The sequence below is a fragment of the Desmodus rotundus genome, chromosome 3 (assembly GCF_022682495.2).
Source record: "Desmodus rotundus isolate HL8 chromosome 3, HLdesRot8A.1, whole genome shotgun sequence".
NCBI lineage: Eukaryota > Metazoa > Chordata > Mammalia > Chiroptera > Phyllostomidae > Desmodus > Desmodus rotundus.
The window spans coordinates 85,405,547-85,417,772 of record NC_071389.1 but is presented as its reverse complement, the minus strand read 5'-3'; the positions used below and the strand labels follow the sequence as shown (position 1 = coordinate 85,417,772).

General features: G+C 35.4%; 1 protein-coding gene across 3 annotated transcripts in view; it reads left to right on the top strand.

Annotated features, from left to right (window-relative positions):
- Window positions 1-12,226, top strand: part of CAGE1 (cancer antigen 1) — a 57,274-nt gene that overhangs the window by 29,710 nt on the left and 15,338 nt on the right. For all 3 annotated transcript variants that reach the window (XM_045189172.2, XM_024552370.3, XM_045189174.2), the window contains 2 exons: window positions 5,810-5,914; window positions 7,673-7,743. In XM_045189172.2, coding sequence (XP_045045107.2) covers window positions 5,810-5,914; window positions 7,673-7,743 — 176 coding nt within the window. The remainder of the gene's footprint in view (window positions 1-5,809; window positions 5,915-7,672; window positions 7,744-12,226) is intronic.

Here is a 12,226-nt window from a genome sequence, read left to right as displayed (position 1 = left end):
TATAATTTTTCATAAAGTGGAAATACAATGATTATTTTTTAACTATTCCCCTTGAATAGTTAAAATAGTTTGAAATTTGGGTTCTTTTAATTTTATCTGGAGAGGCTTTTCCATTGTGGGTTACTTCCTTAAGATAAATTATAGAAATGAGAGTACTGCTTTTAAAGCTATAAATGTACACATGAATTTCCAAGAGTTGAACTTCACCTTACAGATATCAGTGTGTCAGTGATACTGTTTAACCAAAATTGCTGACATTAATATCACTTGAAATTTTTGTAAACTATTGCCCTTTTAATTTATACCTGTAATAAGATGGAAAGTTTTTCAATACATTGCTTTTACTAATTGTTTCTGTGAGACAGTTGCATCTGCAGATTTTAACAATTCTCATTTAACACAGATTTTAACAGATGCATTATATTTTCAAAGAATAAGAATTGTAACAGAATAAATAACATCCACTATGTGCAGACTCTAGATTGCTTTCCAAGCCAAAGTGGTTTAAATCTGTAGAGTATGCATTCCTGGGCCTGGTACCCATGTAAAGATTTTCTTCTTTTTCTTCAACTTATCTTGTGCTCAAATCTGATTTCTTCTTCCTTAACTTAGGTGTGGTCACTGCTTAGGGAGATGGGAGGGATAGGGGAAGGGTATCTCCACGAGAGCTGAAATCTTCACTGGAGGCAAAAGAGAATACCAAAATCAGAGGACTAAACATGAGCAAAATCCATGCATGAGTGTCATGCTAAAAACCTAGAAGGGAAGCCCCAAGAATCATGGACCAAACAGGACATTGGGGTGCGGGTGTGGGGTCACCAGGCAAAGTATCTATGCATCTAGAAGTCAATGGCCAGGTAGAGTATTGGCAAGTGGAGAAGTCTTGCCTATGTGCACTGTCTGGTGAATGGGAGGGTCTAGGGCAGAACAAAGTTTTGGAGTGCTGCTCCTCACCTGTGCTATCATCAGTTTGAATCACAATGGTCTTTATGCATAGAAAGTCACTTAACTAACCTTTCGTTTCTCTTTTTTCAAATCTGCTTTCTTTGGTGGAGACTTTGAGTGGGTTCAGGTTTCCTAGCATTCAGCTCTGAAGCCTTATAGCATCTCTGAGACATCAAGGATAAGACACCACATTAAAGGACAGATATTAGTATAATATTAATATTAGTCAAATATCCATGTTGAGGGTTATCTCACAATATACTCCTTTACAAAAGAAAAATGTTGCTGCCACCTTTAAATTATTACATATATACATGCTACTTTACATATTAAGGGTACTCTTTTGTATGCTTTTATAAAAATATTTTAGATTTTTCAGTGATTTGACAATAAACTGTCTTCCAAAACTTTTCTATTTTGAATACCTTCTTTTTTTTTTTAACATTAATGTATGGTTGCCTCTTGCATGCCCCCTACTGGGGATCTAGCCTGCAACCAAAGTATGTGCCCTGACTGGGAATCATATCGTCGACCTTTGGTTTGCAGGCCCATGCTCAATCCACTGAGCTACACCAGCCAGATCATGAAATATCTTTTTAAACTTGAGACTTCTGGCCAAGATGGAGGCGTAGGTAGATACACTTTGCCTCCTGGTGCAACCAAAATAAGGACAACAACAACTTTAAAAACAAAAAATAACCAGAACTGCCAGAAAATCCAACTGTATGAAGTCTGACAACCAAGGAGTTAAAGAGGAAACATTCATTCAGACTGGCAGGAGGGGCAGAGATGGGCAGCTGGGGTTGAGAGGACTAGGCAGGTGAGGTGGTGACTGGCAGACCAGGTGGTCCCTCATTTGCATTTGAGACAGACCGAGCAACCCAGGGTTCCAGTGCGGGAAAAGAAAGCCTCAAAACCTCTGGCTGTAAAAACTTGTGGGGTTTGTGGTTGCAGGAGAAACTCCCAGCCTCACAGGAGAGTTCATTGGAGAGACCCACAGGGTCCTAGAAATAACACAAACCCACACATGCAGAAATCAGCCCCAGAAGGGCCCAATTTGCTTTGGGTAGCGAGAGAAATAACTGAAAGCCAGCTGAGAGCCTAGCATGTGGCATTTTTTCCCTCTCAGACCACTTCCCCACATACAGTGGCACAACACAGCAAAGTGGGTTGCCCCATCCTGGTGAATACCTAAGGCTCTGCCCCTAACAATGTAACAGCTTTGCCAAGATAAAGAAATATGGCCCAAATGAAAGAACAGATCAAAGCTCAAAAATTAGAACTAAGTGATGAAAAGATAGCCAACCTATCAGATGCACAGTTCAAAACACTGGTAATCAGGATGATCACCGAATTGGTTGAGTATCATCGCAAAATAGGGGAAAAAGTGAAGACTATGCAAAGTGAAATAAAGAAAAATATACAGAAACCAACAGTAATGGGAAGGAAACTGGGACTCAAGTCAATGGTTTAGAACAGAAGGAAGAAATCAACATGTAACTGGAACAGTATGAAGAAATAAGAATTCAAAACAATGAGGAGAGGCTTAGAAACTTCTGGGACAGCTTTAAACCTTCCAACATCCGAATCATAAGGGTGCCAGAAGGAGAAGAGGAAGAACAAGAAATTGAAAACTTATTTGAAAACCCAATGAAGGAGAACTTCCCCAATGTGGCAAAGGAAATAGACTTCCAGGAAGTTCAGGAAGCTCAGAGAATCCCAAAGAAGTTGGCCCCAAGGAAGCACACACCAAGGCACATCATCATTACACTACCCACGATTAAAGAGAAGGAGAAAATCTTAAAAGTAACAAGAGAAAAGGAGACAGTTACCCACGAAGGAGATCCCATCTATCAGGCTATCGGGTGATTTCTCAAAAGAAACCCTACAGGCAAGAGGGGGCTGGAAAGAAGTATTCAAAGTCATGAAAAGCAAGGACCTACATCCAAGATTACTCTATTCAACAAAGCTATCATTTAGAATGGAGGGGCAGTTTAAATGCTTCCCAGATGAGGTCAAGTTAAAGGAAATTCATCATCACCAAGTCCTTATTACATAATGTTAAAGGGACTTATCAAAGAAAAAGATGATCAAAAATATGAACAGCAAAATGACAACAAACTCACAACTGTCAATAACCAAAGCTAAAACAAAAATAAAAACAAACTAAGCAAACAACTAGAATAGGAACAGAATCACAGAAATAGAGATCACATGGATGGTTATCAGCAGGGAGGGGGAGAGGAGAGAATAAGGGAAAAGGTACAAGGAATAAGAAGTGTAAATGGTAGGTAGAAAATAGACAGGGGGAGGTTAATAATAGTATAGAAATGTAGAAGCCAAGGAACCTATATGTACAACCCATGGACATGAAATAGGGTGGGGAGTGCTGGTGGGAGGAGGGTGCAGGGCAGAAGGGAATGAAGGGGAGAAAAATCAGATGACTCTAATAGCATGATCAATAAAATATACTTTTAAAAAAAGAAAAGAAAACAGAACCAGAGGCATAGAATCGTAGAATAAATTGACAGCTGTAAGAGGGGAGAGGGTGGTGGCACTGACTGAAAGAAGGTAAAGGGATTAGTCAAAGAACATGTATGAAAGATACATGGACAAGGATGTAGGGATTCATCATGAAGTGGGCAGCAGGATGGGTGGAGGGGGATGAAGGGGCTAAAAGTGGGACAACTATCATAGCATGAACAATAAAATCTATTTTAAAAAATAAATCAGGTCACCAAAAAATAAATAAACTTTAAAATATTGGGCTCTCAATGAAAAGAGGAGTCACAAACTGGGAGAAAATATTTGCAAGTCACAGATCTGATAGAGGACTAGTATCAAGAATATGTAAAGAACCCTCAAAACTCTATAATAAGAAAATAACCCAATTAGAAATGTGGGAAAACATAACAAGAATGAAATATTGCTATTTGTGGCAGGATGGATGGACCTAAAGGGTGCTACGTAAAGTAAGTCAGAGAAAGACAAATTCTATGTGATTTCACTTATACATGGAATCTAAAAAATAATATAAACGAACAAAACAGAAAGAGACAGAGAACAGACTAATGGTTGCCAGAGCAGAGGGTGATTTGGGGACTGGGTGAAAATGGTAAAGGGATTAAGAAATATAGATTGGTAGTCACAAAATAGTCATGGGGATGAAAAGTACAGCATAGGTAATAGTCAATAATATTGCAATAACTACGTATAGTGTTAGATGGGGGTACTGGAAATATTAGGGGAACATTTTGTAAAGTATATCATTGTCTAGCCACTATACTTTACACCTGAAACTAATACAAAATAAAAAATAGTGGGCAAAAAGATTCTAGCAGACACTTCATTGAGAAGATACATAGATGGCAAATAAGCACATGAAAAGGTATCATCTTATCTCAAAAATAAATATTCTTTAAGAAATTCTGTGCTCTTCTTTCTTTAATCTGAGCTTAGCAAATAAAAAATTTAATCGAGGACTTATTACTTTGATCTGGAAAGCTATTAAAGAAATTCAAAATATGAGTTTCTTAAAGAATTCCATGAAGTCTACAATGAAAAAGAGAAGTGAGGAGGAGTTCCATACTGCTGCAGTAAAACATCCTGAGTTATGTGAAGCTAAGAGTGGAATTCTACCCTCCAAGAGCGAGGAGATGGGATACAAAGGAACAGAATAGAAAAAATGTATGCTAATGGTTAATAAATATTTTCCACTTCTAGACATATCCTTTAAAAAAATCTTTTAAATTCTCTTCACCTTGGTTTCATCTGTTAAATTGAGGTGATAATATCTGTACTCCCTCGTTTAAATAATGTATGCAGTCAGTTCAGTAGGGCCACTGATTTGAAGTCATCCCATTAATTCATTTACATAAGAAAGAAAAAACAAGTTGCTATTTCTGAAGTGAATTTGTTAGCCTTTGCTTCCTGCGGACATGTAGGTACTTTAAGACATTAGAAGATTGATGGCCATTCTTAACATGGTTATTTAATGGGGACATTTCTGTTGTTTTTCTTCTGTCGTAATTTTCTGTTTTTTTCTCTTGTAATTGTGTTGAAAATTAAGGTAACTGCTAAGGGAACTTGTGAACACCCTTTCCTGATAATTAATCCTAGATGTCACTTTTAGAATACAGATTTTAATTTTTAATGTTTTTTCTGCAAATAAAAAATCAACCATAGGTCAGAATATGACATACATTGAGCTGAGCCTTTTTAAAAACTGGCAGTCATTTATGCAAGTGAGAGTATTTATCACAGCTGAAAATGCATCGTTAAGCACAACAGTGTTTTACTCAGATGCAAGTAAGTCTTTATATTGGTTACATGTGGAAAGAAGGTAGGGAAGAGTTGGGGGCTAATAAATATTTGTATTCACCAACAAGTGTTTAATTATTTGCAAAGCTGTTTCAGAGTTTTAGAGAAAAGCTGAAACATAATTTCTGCTCTTCTATTCTAAATGCAGTCTAACTAGGATCTGGTTCATAGCAACTTTTAAAAAATTTTATTAAATTGAATGGGGTGATATAGGTTAATAAAATTGTATAGTTTTCAAGTGTACAGTTCTATAATACATCATCTATATATTGCATTGTGTGTTCACCAGCCAGAGTCAAATCTTCTGTTACCCTATATTTGACTCCATTTAACATTTTCTACCTCTGCATCCTCCCGCCTTTCCCTCTGGTAGCCACCATACAAGCTGTCTGTGTTGGTTCGCAGGATCTCTTGATTCGCCTACAGTAAAACTCAGTTTGAGAGAATATTGGAATAAAGTATAGCTCACAGTTCTCACATGTTCTTAGCATCCATGCTTTCATGGATGTTTCCAGGTTAATATTTTTCTTATGTTTCTCCATAGATTGCAAAATTGGGAAATCTTCTAGAGTCAAAAGAAGGCCACTGTACCAGACTTATTGAAGAAAATGACAAGTATCAAAGACATTTAGGCAATTTAATAAATAAGGTACAAATGTTCTTACAGAAATTTGTCTTTTAAAAACTATGCCAAATATTAAAATAATAGAATTTTGTAGCTAAAGAGAATCTGAGAGATGATACAACACATTTATATTGATTTTCTTTTACTTCATAATGACATTATAAAACGTCCCCATTAGCCTTTTGGCTGAAAGTTAGCAAAAGAACATTGCGTATATCTATCCTGCTGTCAGCAACTTCACTTCTTAATATTGCTACTTCATTTTGAGGGTAATTTTAAATTTTGCCAACTCAGTGTTCTAGTTTGCCTTTCAGAAACTGCGTTAACATATGGAAGCAATCCAAGTGCCCATCAATAGATGGGTGGATGAAAAAGCTGTGGTACATATGTACAATGGAATGTTACTCAGCAATAAAAAAGAATGAAATTTTACCTTATGTGACAACATGGATTGACTAGAGGTTATTACACTAAGTGCAATAAGTCAGTCAGAGAAAGATAAACACCATATTATTTCACTTATATGTGGAATCTAAAGAATAGTATAAATTACAAACAAAAAAGAAGCAGACTTATAGATACAAAGGACAGACTGATGGTTGCCATAGAGAAAGGAGGTTGGGGAACTGGGTGGAAAAGGTGAAAGGACTGAGAAGTATAGATTGGTAGTCACAAAATAGTCATGGGGATGTAAAGCATAGCATATAAAATTTTGTCAATAGTACTGTAATAACTATGTATAGTGCTAGGTGAGTACTGGAAATATCGGGGGAACATTTTGTAAAGTATATAATTATCTAACCATGATGCTTTACAACTGAAACTAATACAAAATAATATTGAATGTAAAAAAAAGGGACTTTTCCTTTACATGATTCTATATTTTAAAAACTTTACAATATGATCCAGCAACTTTATGCTTAGGTATATATCCAAGATAAATGAAAACATATGTCCACACAAAAACTGTACACAAATGCTGAAAGCAGCATCATTCATAATAGCCAAAAAGTGGAAATAATTCAAATATCCATCACCTGATGACTGAGTCAATAATATGTGGCATATCCATGTGGTGGAATATTATTTGTCAATAAAAGGAAATGAAATACTGGTAAGTGCTACTACAACATAGAAGATCTTTGAAAACATCATGCTACGTGAAAGAAGCCAGTCACATATTATATGATTCCATTTACCTGAACAATCCAGAATGGGCATATCTGTGACAGAAAGCAGATTAGTGGTTGCCCAGGATTTGGAGTATGTAGGGAGTGGGGAGTGACAGCTAAGAGATAGGAGGTTTCTTTTGGAGGTGATGAGAATGTCTTAGACTTGATTGTGGTGATGAATGCACAGATCTGTGAATACATGAAAAGCCATTGAACCGTATATTTTAAATGGGTCAACTGTATGCTCTGTGAATTATATCTTAATATATTGTTAATACAATTTTTTAAAACTGCATAAACTTTGACCAAAAGGACTACATCTCTCAGCTGAGATATATACCACTTGTCTAAGAGATGACTGGATAATAGTTGATTCACTACAGTTGTCCATTTATTTTATGCTTCACTTTCTGCATGTTGAATAGACATAATTCCATTTCTATTTCTGTTTTCAAAATATAAGGAAGATGTTTTGCCTATTGTAAAACTTTCATTGATGGGAGTCATTTAATTGAACTTCAACTTGTAGATATTTTAAAGCAAAAAAATAAAATTAAATAAAAATTCTAGAATTAATCCAAGAATAATTTGTTTAGCTTTTTTATTCAAGGTTACATCATACGAAGAAATTATTGAATGTGCTGATCAACGGCTCAGGAGATCTCACTCCCAGATTGCACGGTAAATTGAAAAATCTTAGTTTTTAATTTTGTAAACATTTACTGGTATTTTATTTTGCTCTCTGGCTTGCTAAATTCATTTTTTTCTTAGACTCCTAGAAAGAAGAAAAATGTGAAGTTTTATAAATTAAGACCATTCTTCAATAATGTAGTTAGTCTGCTGAATATCTGGACTATTTGAATCACCAGATTTTCATCTTCCTTTCTCAGAGTTCTCTCTGATTTAGGGGAAGCAGGGCAGGGGATAAAGGAATTAGTGAGAAACATCCAAAAACTTTGGAGGATATTGCTATAGTATTCAAGTAAAATAACCTTGAAATGCTTAGGATTTATTCACAAATTTCTTTGGAATGTATACCAAATGAAATAGACATACATATATCAAGTACCAAATTAAACTTTCTCATTAAAATGAGATTTAGCTTGAAACACTCCCAAATTGGTGTTTTTAAATTCTGCATTATTAATTCTGCATTAATAAATTCTTTATTATCCTTATTTCTCATATGCTTCTTCCTTCATCCTTCCTCCAATTTTATTTACACTGTGCTGGCTATCTCTAGAACTTAAGCACCCCTCCACCCAAATATGAACTTTCTATAGGGCTAACACATTACAACATAATTGAAAAACAGCATAGGTGTTTGTACTTTGGAAAGTTTATTTTAGTTTTTCACCATTGTTTCTAAGCAGAATGAATGATAAAAAAAAAAAACCAAACAATTTTCTCACTTTTCAGACTGATGCAGGCAAGTTTTAAATTTGGTGGGTGAGAAGGATGTTGTTATACACTCAAGAGAAGTAAAATTAGACTCTCCCTTAGTTTAGAACCAAGAAAACAGTCCACTCACCATGTTGTAGTGAAAATATAAAAGTAAAGAATAACTAATATTTTTAAAACAACATCACAGCATTACTTTGGCTATATTGCTTTGTTCCAGTTATTTTTAAAATTCAAAAAAGTTTAAAATTATATTTCAGTTGAGTAGTTGATCTGGTTTGTGTTCAAGAAGAAATCTGGCATCTGAATTCCATAAACATTATTTAAAAGGTTGAGGCCTGTGGTAGCTTTATTAGAATTGCCTTGAATGCTTCTTTAATAATATCCAATGCCCAGGCTGTACTCGAAGATCAGATAAGCTAAAACACCTGGTGAGAACTGGGCATAGATATATTTCAGAAGCTATCCAAATGATTTTAATGTCTGGACACGTCATGAACCACTGCCAGATGTCACCTGGGTTGATTTGTTTTAAGTGATTAGGATTGTCATTTTTTAAAATCAAGTATAGTCTGTTATATCCACAAATATCAGTATTTTAATTTAATTATAGTGAATTAGTTCTGATCTCCTTAAAAGGAATATGCTGCTTCAAAAATTAACAAATATATTCATCATCAGAGCAATATTTCTTTAAATTGGTTGTAGTCTGTTCTGTTAAAATCTAGCAGTGTTTGAAATATCTTCAAATACATTCAAAGGCTATACTGTAAGTTTTCAATTCACGTGCCTTGGATTTCTTCAAAGTAATTTTTAATTTTTCAATGACAGTTGATGTACAATACTGTATTAGTTTCAGATGTACAACCCAGTGATTAGACATTTATATAACTTATGAATTATCCCAATAAATCTAGTACCCCCATCTGACACCATACACAGTTATTATAATACAATTGACTATATTCCCTATCCTGTGCTTTACACCCCCATGACTATTCTGTAACTACCAATTTGTACTTCTCAATCCCTTCACCTTTTTCACCCAGTCCCCCAACACCCTTCCCCTCCAGCAACTGTCAAACATGTTCCCTGTATCTATGAATCTGTTCTGTTCTGCTTGTTTGTTTATTTTGTTTTTTAGATTCCACATATAAGTGAAACTATCTGGCATTTGTCTTTGTCTGATTTATTTCACTTAGGCAAAATACCACCTACGTCCATCCATGCTGTTGCACACTGAAGATTTTGTTCTTATTTATGGCTGAGTATTATTCCATTGTATATGTGCACCACTTCTTCTTCATCCATTTATCTATTAATGGTCACTTAGGCTGCTTCCATATCTTAGCTATTGTAAATAATGCTGCAATGAACATATGGAAGTATATGTCTTGAAATTAGTGTTTTGAGTTTGTTGGATAGATACCCAGGAGTGGAATTGCTGGGTCCTTCTTTGTTTCTTGTTATAGCCTTTGTCTGGTATAAATATTGCTACCCCAAGTTTTAAATTTTTTATTTTCATTTTTATGAAATATATTTTTCCATCCCTGTACTTTAAGTCTATGTGTGTCTTTGGATCTGAAGTGAGTATCTTGTAGATGGCACATGAAAGCGTCTTGTTTTGTTAGCCATTTAGCCACTGTATGTTTTTTGATTAAAGCATTTAATCCATCAGCATTTAAGATAATTGTTGACAGATATGTATTTGTTACCATTTTGTTCATATTTTTAATCTTTTTTGTTCTTCTTAAAGGAGATTCTTTAACATTTCTTATAATACTGGTTTGGGTGATGAACTCTTTCAGATTTTTTCCTGTCTGGGAAGCTATTTATCTGTTCTTTGATTCTCAATGATATCCTCACTGGTAATCTTCGTTGTAGGTCCTTGCTTTTTATCACTTTGAATATTTCTTGCCAGTCCCTTCTGACGTGCAATGTTCCTTTGAGAAATCAATTGGAAGTCATATGGAGCCCCCTTGTAGGTAACTAACTGTTTTTCTCTTGTTGCTTTTAAGATTCTCTTTGTCTTTAACCTTTTGCGTTTTTTTGGTAGATTTGTTTTTATTATTATTATTTTTACTAGTATACATTTCTGTGATACATGATTTGTGTTTTGCCTTCTGTGCTCACCACTAAAAGTCAGATCATCTTCCATCATCATATATTTGGCCACCTTTACCTTTTATTCCACCCTTCAGCCCCTTCCCTCTGGTAACCATGATATTGTTGTCTGTGTCTATGAGTTTCAGTGTTATATTCCACATATCAGTGAAATCATATGTTCTTAGCTTTTTCTGGCTTATTTTTCTTAACACAACTCTCTCAAGGTCCATTTGTGTTGTCACAAATGGCAGCATTTCATCTTTTCTTATGGCTGAGTAGTATTCCATAGTATATACATGTACAACACCTTTTATCCAATCCTCTATTGAAAACACTCTGGTTGTCTCCATGTCTTGGCCACAGTGAATAATGCTGCAGTGAAAATAGGGGTGCATATATCTTTATAAAAATGTAGATTTGAACTCAAACATCAGAAACTACTTTAGATTAATAGACTTCAATTAAATACTTTTATTGAAAAACTAAGTTTGTCAGATTGAATTCAGAAAAACTATATACTACTTACAGGAGACACATCTTATTTTTTTAATTTAATAATATTTTTGTATTTTTTTCATTACCATTTAGTCCCCTTATACCCCCCTCATGCTTGCAATCACTACCCTATTGCCCATGTCCATGAGTCCTTTTTCTTTTTTGTTCAACAGACAGAACTTATGGGGACTTCTCTTCCTGGACTGGAACCCTGGGCTGGGAATTTTGGTGTGAGGCTGGGATTCCTGGCTTCTCATGAGAAACCTCTGCACCCAAGATAGCCCTCTCAGTTTTTATCAGCCACACAAGGGTATGGGACCAAACCATTTCAAGTCTCCTCCCCTTCCACCAGTCTTGATGTGTCTTCTTCTTTATGTCTTTAGTTATATGACTTCTGTTCAGCTAGATTTCAGGAGGTTCTGAATGATGGCTGTTCTGTAGTTTAATTGTAATTTTGATGTGGTCGTGGGAGGTTCTGAGTACCATGTTTGTGCTGCCATCTTGACCTGCATTCGACATGCCTTGAAATTTAAAATCAGCTGTTTACTTATAAAAGTCATTAATGATATTTGATTTTTCTAAAAGACTAAACGAAGGTACTTGTTGAAGCCCACTTTGTATATGCAGCTAGAATGATCTTTCTGAAATATAAATCTGATCATTCCCTTTAAAATACTTTAGTGATTTTCCATCACCTTTGGTTAAAGCAAAAATCTTTAGCGAGGCCTACAAGTTTCTTTATGGTATAGCTCCCACCTGTCTTTCCAGTCTCATCTCATCATTCCCTGCCTTGCTTTCAGCTACACTGAAGATATTTATAAATCCTCAAATGTACTACATTTCCTTTTGCTTCAGGGCTTCAGCATATGTTGTTCCACCTGGAGTGCTCAAGCTACCCTCACCCCAGTTATGTCCTACTATTCTTCAAATCTCTGCCCTTTCCTTTGAGGGACATCCGCTGTCTTCCTAGTCTGAGAAAGCTTTTCCACACTGCTACAGAGATTCATGTGGTTAAATCTTTCTGTCTCTCAAATACCACTTTCTCTAACACCTGTGGCCAATTCAGTTTAAGGTGTGGAAATACCTGCCCCATATATTCCTGATTCTGGAATACACCTCCCTACAAAATTTTAGAGTTGTTTTTCCTACCCCACTTCCCAGC